This window comes from Crassostrea angulata, chromosome 3 (assembly GCF_025612915.1).
Source record: "Crassostrea angulata isolate pt1a10 chromosome 3, ASM2561291v2, whole genome shotgun sequence".
NCBI lineage: Eukaryota > Metazoa > Mollusca > Bivalvia > Ostreida > Ostreidae > Magallana > Magallana angulata.
This window is the reverse complement of record NC_069113.1, coordinates 34,707,899-34,726,691: the sequence shown is the minus strand read 5'-3', so window position 1 is coordinate 34,726,691 and position 18,793 is coordinate 34,707,899. Positions and strand designations below refer to the sequence as shown.

At 34.3% G+C, this 18,793-nt stretch overlaps 1 protein-coding gene across 1 annotated transcript; it reads left to right on the top strand.

The window, feature by feature from the left end:
• Positions 1-205: 205 nt before the first annotated feature.
• Positions 206-18,108, top strand: LOC128178519 (neuroglobin-like). Its single transcript, XM_052845725.1, has 3 exons — positions 206-1,151; positions 9,775-10,006; positions 17,550-18,108. The coding sequence occupies exons 1-3, from the start codon at positions 961-963 to the stop codon at positions 17,844-17,846; spliced, it is 720 nt and encodes a 239-aa protein (XP_052701685.1). The 5' UTR covers positions 206-960; the 3' UTR covers positions 17,847-18,108.
• Positions 18,109-18,793: the final 685 nt, after the last annotated feature.

Sequence of the window (18,793 nt, the reverse complement as noted above, 5' to 3'; positions counted from 1 at the left end):
GGAGACGTGAAATAGCTTCCGGGACTTGGTCAGAGTGCTTTATGTTAACAAAAACGATCCATATTTCACGTAGAAATGGAACTGACACATTGTTACACTCTGTCAACCTCATCTCACTTACTCTTTTGTTTCCAGTTCTATACAACTAGTTGAACAAGAGGCGGCATGATAACCATCGGCGAAGCGAAACAATCTGACCCAATCGTCTTAACTTAATGTAATAATTGTGTACATTGATTCGTTGTGGCAATACTTATTTCTCCTCCTCGTTTATGTAATATCTAATTGAGTTTCCTGTTAAAGAATGTGTGTGTTTTACTGAAAGAAGGGGCACGATCTCCAATAAATTCCGCAACTATTTTTTTGAAGTGTAATTGGCAAAGGGAGAAAGAGAGAACGAGAGAGAGAGAAAGAAGGAGAGAGGGGCCTACAGAAAACAAACACTACTGGCTGCTTAGGTCGGGAAGATGCAATCGATAGATCGATTTCACAAGCTCCAACCTGGAACCTGCATACTATAGTTGGAGCATTTCCCAATTTCCCGCGTATTCTTCTTCGTTAAAACCGGTGTATGTAGTGAAATTGGACATTGCTACTGTCGGCAAGTTGTATATATATATATAAAAGTTCAAGACCATCAAAAAAAGAGGGGCTTTTTGATGCGAAATTCGGCGGAACTTATCATAAGAGAAATAGAACCATCGAAGAACCGATAATCATCTGGTTGAAGTTTGGAAGTTTTGTGATCTAGATGTGATATCAATGAGGGAGTTTAGATGTTTTCCGATTGCTACCTACAGGGATTGATACTCGGACCAGCGGGGATTGCTCATCTGTTTAATTTGTCCGTGTTGTTGTAAGAAAAAAAAGAAGAAATGTTTCTTGGACGGTAGTTTCTCAGAATCTCAAAAAGATCTATTTTTACATACATTTTTAATGGATTTATAACTGATCGTTAAAATGGGGTGCCGACTATCAAAAACTGAAAAAGAAGAGGAAACGAAGGATTTTGACAAATTGGAGGAAAAAACCTCAGTGCCTCAAGTTGATCCAAGACTACCGATTGATGCAAGGGAGGCCTTCAAGTTGAAGCAATCATGGAAAGGCATTAAACGGAAAATAGAAGAGACAGGTGTGGAAATGTTTATAAGGTACGGAATAAACTCATCTGTAAAATAGTCTTATCTTTCCAGAAAGTTAAGAAATGCATTAACGTGCAAGAGCTTTATATAAAGAATGAATTGTTTCTTTCAAAAACACCCATACTGATAGACAAAAAAGTTCGGAGCCCTTGTGTAGCGGATTTTAATGTTATTTGTACCCCCTTGATATAATAGCAAAACTGACAACTTTTTGAAATTGATTGTAATTAGAAACATATGTTCACTGTGGAACGGAAACTGAAATAAACTTGCTGTTCGCGTGCCCGAAACCTACATGATTGTAGCAAACCTGGCTGGAAGTCTGCCTCTTCGGTAATTAAAGGAAGTACTACACACAAAACGTGTCAAATTCGCTATCATCAAAATCGAACTGCAGATTCGCTAATGGGAATTCGTTGATTCTTATTCCTGTTACATGAGGCATTTTTGAGATAATCAGACATAGATAGTACAGTATGCATGTATTTGAAAGACGATGAACTAGGAGAGGGGAGGGGGGGGGGGGGTATAAAAAAAAAAGCAACGAATGCTGGTAAGTCGAGCCAGGGTCACGTGCGCATAAGATAAATACGAAATATAGCTAATAGATTATCTGTATTGAATTCTTTTGTAGTGTTCATAGACTACCATATTGTGAGTTTTGAATTTACTGGGTGGTTGGAATACAGCATGTAATTAGAACTATAATAAGCTTTGTTTTACGCCAAAAAATTCAGCATTTAATTTCAACTAGCCAAAGAGACATTTGTTACATTAGTACTAGATACTTGACAAACTGATAGAAATTCACAGCTATTCTCGAAGAACTAAACCAGGCTTTGCCCGTTGCTATTAAGTTTAATTGTGTACTAAAGTTCCTTTGTTATTACCTGAAAGGACGTTCAATATGAGCAAACTGTGTCGAGAAAAAATCGTTTTCGTGCATTGATTTGAAACTACTCAGAAATACCCGATATTTATTTGCTCTTGAATTTATGATCACTTAATAGCGAGTGTGAACATGATGGGCAAAGCAAATTGTTACTGAATTTTGGGAGTTATATCATATTCATTGTTTCTGGAATGACTAGCATTTACTTAATTGTTCACTTGTCAAACAATTTGACATAACCTTTCCAACCGGACACACCAAACTGTTTGGCTATGGTCAATGTAAATGACCTTGAACTATTGACCGCTTTGTAAAAGAGTATAAAGTACTAACTTTTATGACTGGAGATTTCAGAGATGGTCGATAAATTAAGAATCTTACACAATCAATTCACAGTTTAATGTAGATATCATATTTTTTTAAAGAAAAAAATCCTTTAATTAGGATCCGCAATCACATTTAAAAAGCAAACAAAACTAAAGCGAAACTCGATCCATTGTAAATGACGTAACCGGTTGCCAGACCCTATTACAACTTATTACATAATTAAATGGTATTACTGATGATAAAAATCAAAAGACAGATTACGCAAGTCGTATTAACCTTTTTTTTTTAATTATGCAACATACCAGAATTTGCACAAAAAAGAGACTGAGCTTCATGTACATGCATCAGTAACAGAACTACGTTATTTCTATGTCTTCGGAGAATAATTGACCTTTAACAGAATTTTTTTTTAAATTTCAGTTATAACTGTGGCGTATTTTGTAAACCACACTTCCAAATTGCGCAACTAAGAATGTTCTTGATGAATTTACTTTTGCACCGTTTCATGAAAATTGACTGAGTTGTTAAAATTTAAACTAAAGCTGTTTATACGTGTTTACATTATAGTTTATAAAAATCTCTTAAACTCTTCTGTCATGAATTTGCTTTGCTACTTGAAATCATCAATCTGTTAAAAAAAAGTGCTATGTCAGGAGGAACAGCTGGGACAAACATAAACATCAACATCATTCAATGTTTGCTTTATACACACGACATGCGCATACAACAACAAATTGTCAATAAAGATGGAGTAATCTGACTTGAATACAAAAGCTTTATTCATCGAAGTCATTAGCATGGCGCGACTTCTTTCATTGATATCTTCTTGATATTCATCTATTTGGTCCAACATGTGCCAAGAAAAAGGGGGTTTTCTTTTTCTAAAGGGATTGAGTCGTTGACGAAAACAAAGAGGGACAGAATATTCACCGAATTCTGTCGAGTAGCCATTATATCATTAAGGTCTTGTCACGGACAGAGTTCCCCAGTGAATAAATCTCTCCAATTTCTTATTTTATAACCGGGCTCATCTCCGAACGTCAATATGCTGAGGACCTGACCAAGTTTGGGCTAATTTACAGATACTGCGAAGAACGCCTGGTTTTCGTCGTAAATTAGTATTGAATCCGGAGGATTATTTTATGGAGCGCTCCCCTTATGAATCTGATTTCGTCGATACATTAATTGGTCCACAATAATCAACAGCAAAGATCGTAAAATATGATGGGAAAACAGAAAATCCGATTAAATTATAGCTTAGATGGGAGATATCGACAGCTGTTGAAATAACTATAGTTCATGACAATACAAGCTTTGAATAATTTTTCAAGTTTGTAATGAAAAGCACTGAAAAGATCTAAGCAACCGTTTACGGTGTTACCTATGCAGCTGTTAAGTATAAGTACATGCATTTTCTTTTGTACGTCTTTTATATAAAAAAAAAATATATTCATAAAGCTACTGACAAAGCCGAATGGCGATCTAACCAGACTGAATCAGTTTGCCGGCTTATGAAAATACACACCCTTGATATTTTCAAAAATGCCTTCAATATCCAGTTTATAACGTAAAAACGTCTAATACTCAAACACCTATACTAGTAATTGTACCTTTGTAACCCTATGAAACCCTAAAGAATGCGTTTTACTGTCTACATATTCGGGCTTTGTCTGAATCGACCTTCATTTATCAGTAAAAAGTAAGAAACTGTGCGTTTATTTTGATAATCGAAATTGTCGATCTGTTCGTGGCAAAGAAGAAACAGCCTATTTTTTTCATATACGAAAGGTTCCACGGTACACCTCGACCGATTGATGTAAGCGACGGAATCAGTCGAGTTTTCTCGAATGAAAGGCGGCTAACTATTGTCAGTCCATGGGACCCATTCAGTTCGTAATCTCGGTATAGCTAAAGTATAGATGGATCGCGAAATAATACATATATCAAGCTTCAAATGTATTTAAGATTAGAAACCGTTTGACTATATAAAAACTATCACTCTTTGCAAAAATATGCATAACCCATGCCATTAACATATTTTGTCTGCAATGCTGGCTGTCTCCATACCTTTATGAACCACCAAAGAAAGCCTTTTTTATTGATCAGAGACGTTTTAACAAAAGCTTGCAATTTTGGTGGGATGTACATATGTAATTACTAGTTTCCTCATCACAACAAAAAATGTAAAAATATAGTAATCTTCGTTCTGAAGTTCATAATTTATATAGTAAAAGCTCATCAATATTCATAGACTGTCAAAATCGAAAAGTTTTTTTTTTCAAACGTGTGAAAAGTCCAAGCTTTTGTTAAACTGGTTCTTAACTAAGAGGTGTGTATTTTTATATATATATTTAACATACATGAAATCATTTTAGGTTCTGTTTTATTCATAAACTCCATTTTATCCTAGGCTTCAGGCTTGAATCTGCGATATAGTAATGACAGTATGTTATTGAAACTAAATGATTTGCGCATCAAGTTATCTACTAAGCATCTCATGTGTGAGAGACGTCCTTTGAAAAAATAAACCAGGGAGTAATGTTTGCACAAGTTCTCAAATACGTGTACATACTATGCATCCTGCAAATGAAAAATATGTTCCGACCCCCCGCCCCCTTTCCAAAAATAAAAAAAAAGCGATCAGCTGTTCTTGTGCAGTTATAAAAAACAGTTCCGGAAGTTGCAAAATCGCACTACTTCTGTCTAAAAGCATCTAACCACAAGACAAAGGCAAGCAACGACCTTTTACAGAAAAGTTCTCCTCTGACGTCAGATAATAGCACAACGGAGTAACAAAATTTACAGCGTCTCGCTATCCATTATTGGACTACGATCATCTGAAATTGGGCTTTGCATGGCCAAAGTTAACCCCCCAAAAAGATCTAAACAACTAATTAATGGGTTATCTTGACGCAAATGGGATCACTGTCTAAACAAAGGAATGCCTAATCCAAGAAATGATATTCTCTAGGGGATCGTAAGTGAATTCGAATCTCTTTAAGTGCTACGAGATGTTAGTCATATGTAAAAGAAACTACCATAAATGTGTGGTCTCCAGACACAAGAACAGACTTTTAAAGAAGTAGGAACGCTACATATATGTTCTGTTCCTCAGTGACTAAATTAGGGGATGGACAATGGTTATCAATATGGTCTAGACACCAATTATGATGTCTTGCATACAACTAAATATAAACTGGTTTATTTTGAAATGTATTGAAAATATGATGAATATGGCCATGTGAAACACGAGAACATGCGCAAGAACCATGATAATCGAAAAAAAAAAACCACGTTCAAAACCCTGTAAAACAGCCTTGTTAGTCACGTAATTGAGAAAATTTCAAAGGACGTGTTATTTATAATATCCAAGTATTTGAAAACAAATCGAAACGTGGTTAAAGAGTCATTTTAATTTTACTACGGTCGATTTCAATGAGATGAAATTTAAAATCTTTACGGTTTGAAATATTGGTTGGAAAAACAGGAGAAAAGACTTGGATAGCTAAATGGCCATAGTCAACGTGTTTCATTATTGATTCAAATTAATAAAACTTAACAATATATTGAATAACGACGCAATTTTTATAGTCATGGCTATCGATCGACCGTGTACAAAAATTAATTCAAATCGTGAACCAAGAAATTATACTATTCAGGGCATCTCACATTCTGAATGAAAATTGCTCTTTATGATTTTTAAAGTAACGTTCATTCGGTTTGTTTTAAAAAATGAATGGATTTCACACCTCTTCTTGATTATTCCAAAACACGATTCTCTTAATTATTTAGAATGGGAGAGTTTGTGTTACGAGTGTCATGTAACAAATTGAATGAAAAACGTCGAATGTGATATGCTTTGGGAGAAGTCAGAGCGGTGCGCAGGAATGAATAACTCGCTGAATTGATACTATTGGATAGCTCTCGTATTTGAATAAGACAAGATTATTCGAACTGAAGAACCTATAGGGATTTCTGGGAGTTGAAAAAATAATCATCATGAGAATCATTTAGAACATCGCTGCATACGCTGGAGAGCTATCCAAATACTTAGGTCCGTTGCGAGCATATGATCATCAGACCCATAAAAGATGTTTCAATCTTTGGTTCATCTTACTACTTAATTAACTCATCCACCCACAATGCATGTCTGCTGCTACACGGTACCGCATACGCGCTGCCTATCAAATAACCTATCTTAGAATGCCTAAATTTGCAAAATTTAAGAAAACAGTCGTGTAGATTTGACTTGGATAGCTAAATGACCATAGTCATTGTGTTTAATTATTGATTCAAATTAATAAAAATCAACAACATTTTGAATAACAGCGCATTAGTTTAGTCGTGGCCATAGACCGTCAACAAAAATTAATACAAATCGTGAACCAAGAACTTATACTATTCAGGGCATCTGATGTTGCGGGTTTTATCATGTTTTTAGGCACTATTTCGACAAAACCAAAATACATTCAATACAATATGTCTTTAATATATTTACAAGTGGACAGAGATCTACATGTACATGTGGGTGATATGAACGGTGGCAGTTTAATGCATTCTACACGGAAATTGCACAATACATTCTAGTGAATAACGTGTATTCGTTAAAACATATTTAAATACATGTAGTTTATAATATAGACTTAACTCGTAAAGAATGTAATGAAAATGATGATTTTTGCAGTAACACAACTTACAGTATTTTGAAGTATATTATTTACTTGTAAGCATTATTTACTTCATGATATTGTGCATACCGCTGAGTAAGCTAGAACTCAACAATGTTCAAGGTTTCCTCGGTACTCGACCGTGTGTGTCCAGCTCTGTGGGATTTCTCTAAATTGGACCACCACGCAGTTTCCGGGATTCAGAGCACTTAACAGCTTGGCAATCATACGAATCGGTGGCAAATCGTTTCAAAGTTGTGCAAAGATACGCAATCTGTTCTTGTGTAATTTAATATCCCAGGGAGTTAACAGGACCAGTATTTTTAATTAATTTCAGCGATTTGACATTACTTCATTATTGATAATCATATTCATGAAGATAATGGACCTCGGACATGTTTATTAGAACTATAACACCCGCAAACAAAGAGAGTTCGAATTTCACTGACTTAAGTATTAATTTTAAATAATTGTCGCCTGCTTGGATTCATAAGAAGTAAGATGAAACCCATATCCTTAAAAAAAAAGATAATGGTCGTTTTTGGAGTAGAACAAATCATAAGAGATGCACAAATCATAATGCCGTAGTCCAAGTCACAACATAATATTACACGCAAACAATAAAGAACATGTGGTGTGTCGTGACAAGAACAGTATAAAACTCTTGAGTAAATGACAACCAACTAAAAAATAACGAACAATATGTATTTATATATAAAAAAAAACATTACAAACTATCACACTTTGGTATTTTGTGAATTGAAATGACTGGTAAGATTATTATCCATCAAAGTTTGGGCCATTGGAAGGAAAAGTGTGCTATATAAGCAAAGATATGTATTTGTAGTCACTGAGTTCATCTTTTGCTAGGTTTTATCATTCTATGCACATTATTATATCAATTATTAATAGTTAATTTTGTTAACATTACACAATTTCCGTAATTTTAAGTAGTTTGACAGCATCATACACGTAACATTTTCTTTAATATTTTAAATCTATATTTATAATTTTAAAATGACGAGCACTTAATACACTAAATGTTATCGATGCTATGTCTCCAAATTCGAGTTTGATTAATATTACAACATGTAAATATTAAATTCGTAATTGTGATTTTACGGAAACATTGAGTTGAGTACGTAATATCATGTTATATAATATTCAGTAATGTGTTACTTTAAAAAAAAATAAAATGCTTTCTTTGGTGATTCATGCGCAGCGGGTTATGTACATTTTTTTCTGCAATGATCGCTACCTTCATAACCCGAAAAATCATCAAAGAAAGCACGTTATTGTTTATATTTACATCTTTCTTTTAACAAATTCATTAATTGACTGTAAAAAGTAAGCTAAATTTACCAAATTACTGTTAAGTTCGTTTGGTAAAAGAAACAGCCAAATTCCAATGGAATTTGAGTCTGCTGACATCATGATTATTTCGTGCAATCCGTGATTTTTCTTAGATCGCTGTAGGTTTCAACTAATCGATGAACGGGGTGTGTACAATTCAGTCCTGTCTGTTTCTATAGAGCTATGAATCAATTTTTCTGTAAGAAATAGAGGGAATCATACTCGGTAGATGTAAATATAATGTTATGTTACAAATAAAGTCACGCTGGTGGAAAAGAGCAACATATAATATATCTTGTTTCGTTTATTGTATTTGTATCGAAAGATAGAGCTGATGATTGTACGTCAAGCAAATTGCATAAGTTATAGCTCCTTTATACGGAAAACAATTATGGATAAATATTTATCATTAAAATTTGGTGTTTTCGATTTTATGTTCTCGCGATTTGATGCAAAACAGTTGAATCGCAGAATTAAGTACATGTACTAGCGTAAAACAATACATCTACAGAATTTGTTTTCTCTTTGTCATCTGTCATCTTTTTACTCGGTACTTGTAGGTAAATCTCGTCACAAAATAATGATAAACTATTAATAACAGTGTTTATGAGAAGTTTAAACAAAAATGATAAATTGATTATTCAATCTGATTTTGGCGTTTGGCAAGGTCAATGCTTCCCTCTAGTCTTCTTAGAATCAATATAATAAACGAAAAATATTACAAGATTTGTCATTTTATGGACTTATTGAGGCAAATTTTATACTTCAGTTTAAACTGTTATATTCCCAAAGGCTATGATCCATAATGTGCATTTAAACAAAGTGAGAATGTTTATTTAAAGGACTTGTCCAAACAAAGGTGTTTGCTAGTGTAAACAGATATTGCTCTATGCCTATTGATTATTTTTATTGTGAATTATGTTTTAAATTTGCCATTTACAGAGGAATGTGAAATATCACGCCGACTCAGCAAACTTTGTTGAATGTATAAAATATTGACCAGCTATTTTTTTGTACCATTATCTGAATACTCAGACATTTAAAGACAACATTACTGGGTAAAATTCGCAATTTTCTGACTCTGTTGCAAAAAAAAAGATTATTATTATTACAGGACCATTTGTAATACCAGGTTCTTAGTTACGTATCTTAATCAAATTCGCTGAGACAGAACTACTAGATTTTTATCGTTAACGGTTATAGATCTTCGGGGCAATATTGCCACAATGAAATAAAAGCTTGCATTCGTTCGCAGCAGCATCTAAGGTTAGAGCTATCGGACTCTTAGTCTTATTGAAGAACATTTATTTAAATCAAAGACGCCAAAATAGAACCTCATCAATGTAATGAAAATTACATTTTATTTTTTTTTTCCTATTTTTTTATTTGACAGACTCTTCAAGACCAACGCCAACCTTAAGTACATATTTGCACACTTCAGTAAGCTTGAAACGGAGGACGACATGAGAGAGAATGAGGCCTTAGAACATCACGCTACGTTCGTAATGACAACATTAGATGAAGCTATTTCCAACATTGACAACTATAACTACGTCATTGACCACCTCCACCGCACGGGGGCCACACATCAGCGTTTTATCGACTTTAGTTCGGAAAATTTTGGGGTAAGTGCTCGATGAGGAACAATGGTCCCACAGGGAGTTGAATTTTTTTTTTTTACCCGATGATGTATATTATATGTACAATGTTCCAGACGTTTATTTAAAGTTGTTTTTTTTTTCTCTCTGATCGCATTTATTAACGGCTTCCTCGTAGCGTAGAGGGAATGTTCTGTCGATTTTTTCGAAGCACGCTTACAAGTCATTTCCAGTCGGTGATTCAAAGAATGGAAATAAACATACCTATTATGGCTTCATATTTTTTGCTGATTGTGTGGCGAAATAAAGATTATCTATTTGGAAAATAAATTATTTGGTATACTTAGCCTCTCGTGGTACGTATTTTTTCGTAGTACCATGCCCAAATCCCAAATCTTACAAAGACCTTTGTGAAAGCAGAATCAATTAAAAAAAACTCCTTTCCTGATTTGTAATTAATTCGTCAAGAGAAAACGAGGCAGATCCTTTGCAGAACTAAAGCTCAGCATAAACCAGCGTATGACTAACAGTAAAGTCACGAAAACTTAGTTTCAAACCTTAAGGCAATACACTCCTTCCTATAACCCCCCCCCCCCCCTTTGTTTTTATCGCTCTTAAAATTCGCATAATAATGAATAACTCAAATCTACTAAATAAATATTTCAACAGTATACTAACAGACGCTATTGTAAAATTTTTTTTCTATCCATAGATCGAGTTTTGATCGGTTTTATGCTCGCTGTCTTTCCTTCGTTTCATGAAAATTTAACATGCCTTCCTGTTCTTCCTTAATTTGAATCAATTGATTATTTTTTTTTTCAATTATCGTGGAACAATAATGCAAGAATGTTACAAGCACGATCTACATACAAGGATTACTGCATTTCCGATATTTTAGGCTGTGAAATTCTTATGTGTGTTGTATTTCACAATTTTTTTGTGTTTGTTGTAATACTGTATCGGTGTTGCATCAGTGACCTTTAAGATAGACATTTTAGAATGATGTTAGCTAATGAACTATCTAGTGATTTTTTTTCCTCATGAAGCTGATGTCTCCGAAGGATGAATTTGCCATCATCATCTATGTGGGAAAAAAACTGCGATAAACTTGTTTTTAAACTTACCATTCCCCGAATAAAAAATCTTAGTTAACGGTATTGTGCAATAGCAAATCTTCAGAGGATAATGTCTATACATCAAAAGTCAACATTTCCAATTATTCTTCAATTTTATCCAATTCCTTAAATTCGATGTATAATAAGACTTGACGCTAAAGCTACAATGAAGCCATTTATACCCAGGAAAAAGTTCCCGTTTTTTTTCCTCTCAACGAGTATCACTTCACGCTTTCAGCACATCCTGTAGGAATGGGTGGATTATGGATGCCTAAGAAATTCAATTTGTATACAGAACGTATTCTATAAAACCTATTTAAGAACACAAATGTAGGGTTTTCATAAGCTTTGCAGCACTTAAGTTAGTAGAGTCTGCCACAGAATTCTATACCACATCTCTAGGTTTTATTGGGACCAAAGCTTAATATGTCATTGATCAGAATTTTTTTTACTCTACCAAGTTAGCGAACGATGCTGGAGATGTAATTCCTGACTGTGGAAAGCCTAATTATTACATTATTGGTTTTTATTGATTATCTTACTCAATGGTCCCCAAATGAAGTTCTTTTAAAAAAATAATTCTATAAAATAATTCTATTCCAAACGCAAGGCTCTATTTTGCAGAAGTCGTTGGTGAAAATTCTGAAGACGAGAGCAAGGCACTAATTGTAGATAAAAAAAGGAGAAAATCCAACGCAGCACTATAAGACCTTGCATGTTTATACTGATTACTGGCTGTAATGCTGTCATCCTCCGCACCCACTATACATGGATACGTTAAAATTGTCAGCTTTGGGGTTAAAAACAAAACAAGTGATTGTTTTGTGGAGAAATGTTTGACATAAGAGGGAGTAAAACACGTTCCTTGTTATTCTGTTGGTCCCACAGGTGCTTGAGGAAAGAGCACACCCCCCCCACCCTCCTCAAAGGTTTTGATTCCAGGGGCAGTTGATTCTCCCTTTGATAGAAATTCGTTTTTAATCATGTATACCCAACATGTCCCTTCCAAAATATCTTAAAATCAATAAGGGAAAATTGAATTACATGTATGTGAAAACACCCATAACCAGCATATAAAAAGACATGCAATTCATGTAGCCCGTGAGTTTACATTGGAGAGGGGGGTCTTGTTCTCAAGCACCTATATGATTGGTCTTTTAGATACCGAAGTTCCATCCATTTTCGGAGGTATTGTTCTTTAAGAGATATTTAAAATTACATGTCCATCCAAAAAAAAATATATTTGATGAAAGTTTTTATTAAAAGGATCGTTGATCTAGAATTTGCGCATCATTTCAACTAATTTTTATTAATCCACATAAATTGGTAATTTGAGAATAAGGTAACTTAAGATGTAGTCAGATTCACGATAGACATAACATTAACGGGATTGTTCTTTGGTAGCTTGGCCACCCAAGGATTTACATAATTATACGATCTGCTTGTAATCCCTTACCAGGGAAGATAGTTCTTTGGACTCTTGGTACATAACACTGTGGCAGCATGTTTGAAATGCGCCATGTAGAACAAATGAGGGCCAGTCAAAAAGGAATATTATTGTAACACTTTTTTGTGTTTACGCAGGACTTATATAAATGAATACTACATGTATATAGATGATCGATCAGTTATAGTTGCCATTCCATTACCATTACCCACAACTTTGGCGCGAATTATGTTACAAAGGCGTGTGTGTCCATCCGCAAGGATTTCCGATCAAAGAGTATCAAGTTATTGACATTTATTTTACTGTTTCCGCCAAGACGTTCCCCGATTAATTTGGCCATGGGTCAAATCCACTTAGCATTAACGTTCCATCAAGAATGATCCTTTATCAATACTTATTTATGGACAAAAGCAGAAATCTAACACAATAACAAGAGTAATTGTTACACAACAAACGAACAAGCGCGAACACTCTTTGATCATCAAGTACATACATGTATTTCTTGTCAATTTTATATTCGAAATTTACAATGATGGAACCATTTTAACATGGCCTTGGCTTTCAGCAGGACGTAACTATCCATTTCTTGCGTCAAAGAGGCTAAAAATGACGCTGATTTCAAGTAAAATATAACCAATTGCGTAGTTTTAGCTCAAAAACCGGACAAATCTTGTTGATTTCAAAGAACAATGGCTGAGTGGCCAACAATAAAATAGGCAGGCCTACGTCACAATGCTGTTTGACACCAACTACCCAAAGTCCAAGCTCATGTTTAAATGGTTCTATGTAGGAATGGCGCTATGCAAAGGAATCTGGGAAACCAGGGCTGACACGGAAGAGGGCGCGAAAGTATTTTAAGTTATACTTGTAACATATTAATTTTATCATTCATGTTTTGCATACATCGCGTTCACAACTTGTTTAGTTTGACAGTGTTTCGTGTGATTAGAATTCATTAGCAAAGACAGTACACTAGGACCAATTTTAACAACAGCTTGGACTTTGGGTAGTTGTGCCAAACGACAATGTGACGTAGGCCTATATATTTTATCGTAGGCCACTCAGCTATGGCTGATTTCTTGAAATGAACAAGATTGTCTGGTTTTGAGCTATCAGTGTATATTTCGCTTAAAACAAGCGGCAGCTTCATCTTTAACTTGTTTTGACAGAAGAAATAGACAGTTACGTCCTACTGAAAGTCCAAGGCCTTGTTAGAAATGTTCTGTTTCCCTAGCGAATGGATAAGACTATGACTGTCGACCTGATTCCAGTAAGCTTAAATTTGCAAAAATTTAAAAAGTACATGTACATGCATGTACTGAACGAAATTAAATGCGAACTCAGTAAAGCGTATTATTATACTTTCATGATGAATACTGAAATCTGATTAGTTTAGACACAGTTTATGATTATTTTAATCCGTTCTATTACCCTCAGCGTAAGCAACACACTTAGCAACGGGTAACACAACGAATTATTACATGCGCGTACGGTTCGCCTTAGAAATCACGTCATTTCTATATAAAAGAAGTAAATTTTTCTCTAAAATTAAGAAGACATTCAGTATAATATAATAAATAGTGCCTGTTTGGGAGGGCAACAGTTGAAATTGACACCCCGAGAAAACCATTGTCAACCGATGCTGTTATCCTCAGAAACAAGCACTATTTATATAAAGTCGCAGCACTAAGATAACACTGCTCAAAAATTAAAGGGAAAATTCCCTAAAAACAAGTTTTTAAAGGAGTAGCTAGATCTCTAATTGATCAGAATTTAGTTACTTAACGAACATTAAACACCCAATAGAGTTGTAAAAATGATAGATTTATTATCACTTGAACAACACCAGCGAAAATAAAATCCGATTTGATCTCGAGGAACTACACAATTTAGCACTTCGCAGACGACAAGTTTTCATCAGAACGATAATTGCAATTCTTCAAAGATTTGAAATCGATTGAAAATAACTTTTGAAAACGTCGCTTTTCTGTTGAATTAAAAAAAAGAAAATATTGTTTGATGTTGTATATGTCACAGATTAATGGTCAATAAAACTGTAAATTGATGCGAAGCTCTCTCACGGTTATCTTTATTTGACATTGGTAAATGGATAGTCTATATTGAGCGATGAATGAGAAAAACATTACCCCTGCATAATGTTTTCCCCTCAAATAGCTGTGATGAATCTCATGAAGCATGTTAAGTAAATAATTTAAAAGAGCTGGGGCAACAGTCTTGGAGCAAGAGAGTCGATGAATCGATTTCAAAGATGGTTTATTGAGTTAGAGGACCATAACATGTTTTTTTCTTTGTAAAAGGGCTCACAAAGCAAAACTTATTCACCCGTACATCAACGTGCAGGATGATCAACAAATTTGTTTTATTAATGGTTAAAATGTCGCAAAGTAGCGCTCAATAAACAGTAATGACCTTTTTACCATGAATTTTTGAAAAGGTACAATTTGATTAAGTTTGTATGAATTTTAAGCACTGTGTTTTCATCTCTGTTTGTCAATTGAAATTTTAATTCAAACTGTTAATGATTAGGATGACTAATAGTATTGACAAAAGCTGCAGCATTACAGGTACACCAGCCCCCCCCCCACCCCCTCCAAATAGAGTTAGTTATAATATGTAAATGATGTGACCAAGCGCAAATTATTTGATTGAATCAGAGAGAGTACAAAACAGAGAAAATAAAAAGTTTGAAACACGTACATTTATTTGAATCCGCCAGTCTAATCAGAAGCATATTAATTGTGAATTAAAATTCGCTAACTAGTCTATTTAATATCTAAAAGATCGATTTCTTAATGTTTTTGGTTTATTTTCATTTCAACATAACAATCCGATAGAACATACGTGAAACAAGTCGTATCTCCTGGTTAAAGCACTGATTTGCACAGTCAATTATTTTCATTTAAATTACTTTAAAGTTAGCTTGAAACATTGGAAAGTTTTTTAATAGAATTTAGGGGCAATATATATCGACAAGCGGTGCCAATGAGCCGGAAGAAAATTTTTAGCACTTAGCACCCTGATTCAACTTTCATTTTTCACCGATTTTTTTTTTTACGTGTTACCATTAAGCCTCGCTTCATGAGGCCGGCAAGACATTGCGCTATGATTTGATTCTAATCAATTGGTAAAAATCGTTTAAAATAACAACACACAAAAGTGTACATTAACGCCACAGCCCGAAAGCCCACATTTTCGTTTAAAAAGATCATGTTGACTCCATAACTGCTTTGAAAATTTTAAATGTAATTTAAACCATACAATTAAAATAATATAAAATATTGCCCCAATAGAAATTTTTTCATCCGTTTGATCATGGAAGCTAATTGTCCTTTTCTTTAACCTCTCATTCTGGAAAAAGAGGAAAGAATTCCTGGTCTGGTCTGTTATTGATTCCTATTTAGAACTATTCTTCCCGATCGCGAAATGGTATTGGCGAGTGTCAACGCTACAACCATCATCAATTTTCTATGTTCACATATTCATTGCTCGAGTCAATTTGAAGCTACTCCTATTCATTTTCGGTCATATAAGAAAATGGGAAATAGACAAAATCTCATTAATAAATGCAATAAAGTGAGGAGCTTCGATCCTGGTCAATGAGATTAGTGTTTATAAGGGTCGATTGCTGGACACTCTCTTAAACCGATCGCGCAGTCGACCGAGGAAAGACGTGCATCTGTTTCACCGGAGTTCGTCATTTTTGGCGAGGAAAAAAAATTGTTCACGGTTCGTGAGGGAAAATTACGATCCTTATTTAATCAATTCTTCCAACGAAATGACCCCCAAAAAAAGATATTGTCTGTGAAAACGTTTGCTTCGTCGATCCTATTTTATCAATAGCCAATAACTGGACCAACAACAACGTTTTTTTCTATTTAAAAAAAAAAAATCGACCATCCATTCAAAGTTTTTTTTTTTTTAAATGAAACAATAAAACATGTAACAATATACTCATGCCTTGATTTCCAGTGGAATTTTATTCTTCAAAAGAAATTCCGATGATAAAATCACCCTTCACAATTGTGCCTCCAATCTTGGTTTTTTTTTCTTTACAAGTTGTACATTCAGTTTTATATCAAAAGGAGAGAAATGTTGTATGTACATACTTTACTTAAGTGTTCACTGTTAAAACAATACTTGACGTTTCCATGCATTGCTTAAAGCTTTCATTTTTTTATCGGAAAAAATTCATGAATTTCATTGTATAGTACAATGAAAGATTATAAAGTCTCTACAATGACGTCGTTTTACTACTTAGCCCAGTTATTTGAAATTGGCTATAAAACTTTCTGAACTATTTAGCTAAAGGAAAATTGGGAACTCGTTTGAAGTATCATTCTCCAAAGGAAACAACTTTGTTCTGTTTGATATAAAAAATATTTAGCAACCAATCAAGTAAATTATTTCAAATTATTTTAGTTGGGTTGACGTCATACGGTATTTCATTCGTTTCTGGTGTGAAAAAACGAACGCATACATCAGAGAGTACACTTTCTAATACCGATCTTTGTTAATGATTTGCATGGCCATTAAAGTTGATTCGATTTACTTTAAATGTTTAATTTGTGAAACATTTTTGCTCAAAGGGTTGGTGTCGTCGCTTTCCGCCCTTCTTGTATCAAAGTCAATTACGTATGTATATCATGCAATAGCATGCATTCAACAATAACAAAAGAAATCAATTAGTGCATCTATATAGCTTATAATGCCATATTTTCTCATTCTATTGGGGGGGGGGAGAGGCGTTGGGAAATATCTCATATATGATTTAAAAGTTCATGTCCAGCGAAATGTTACAAGGTTAAATATTGAATTATGTACTGTTAACGAAGTCAGAGATATTGTGATGTGCCTGTCATTTGAAGCATTAAAATTCTGAAAGATCAAACATTATTGATTCCCTATAGAGAGTTCAAATATGCATCACCATTGCTATTGCAACTCTAACCATCTTTATCTACCAATCTTTTCTTCTTTCTCCCTCCAGAAAATCAAAGAACCGTTTCTTGAAGCTGTGAAAATTACTCTCGGAGATCGCTACACAGATTACATGGCGAACGTCTACACTAAGACAATCGACTTCATACTCTCGGCGTTGAGTCACGGCTATCTGGACAAGAATCAGTGTTACGAACTGCAGTCCGCAAAATCACCTGTAACGAGCTCCGATCAACAGTCCACAAAATCACCTGGAAAATACGAACAACCCGATCAAGTTAACGGAGTTCCGTCGTCAGACCAAAGCTGCGTTCCAAAAATCGAAAATAGCACAAAACCGGAGTAAAAAAAAAGAATAACGAGCCCTAACACGACAAACAACGGAACTCGTGCCCGATTCTGGATGCTAATTCTTCTTTTATTGAGGAAACTCGGGTTTGCCCATGAATGCGTTGTCTAATGTAAAAACTCATCATTATCATCATTGGCATCCCCCGAAGACCTGGAATTAAGGAATATGTCTCAGTGGTATACACATAGCGATTAAGTAATTTGGTTATAATTACCATGTGTTATTTGTGGGATTAAATTGTGTATAATATAAATGTGTCATGGCGGACTTTATACATTTACGTATGCACCAAATTGTTCTTATTGTTTTCAATGCAAAGACGTCTTAAAATACATGTATAACAGTGTAAATTATTCTTTTCTTTTAACTTTTGTTTAATTGAGGTGAAATGCTGGAAAAGTGATACACTGCGGCCGTAATGTTTTAATCTAAGATTGTTTACTTTGCTGTTGGCCAAGAATTCCTGCTATTTGCCCTGTTCGCACTCAAGGATACACAAAAAAAAAATAATCTCGACCTTTATCAAAGATCAGTAGATTAAAAGGTAGACAACCTGATAGCAATTTTAACAACTATACTGCATCTCAAGGAACATTTTATTCAGGAGCAAACGTGTATCATTTGACTCGGCACCGTAGACGTTTCTAATATTGTGTAGGGGCCAAAAAACTTAATCATGGCACAAATTTAACAACAAAAATATCGCCAATTAATTTTGTTTTCTAAACCTTATTTTATACTTGGAAAATGAGAAATACAAGCAATTCATTACAATGTTGTACAATGTACATACTTATATACAATAGATGTATGCTGGTAAAAATTTTAGAATCATCGTGCTTTTTCTCTCTCGCAATAAAACTATTACGTATGAGTTTCAAATCATTAAAAAATAAACGATTTTTGTTAAATTTAATTCGTCATAAAATATTTTAATATTC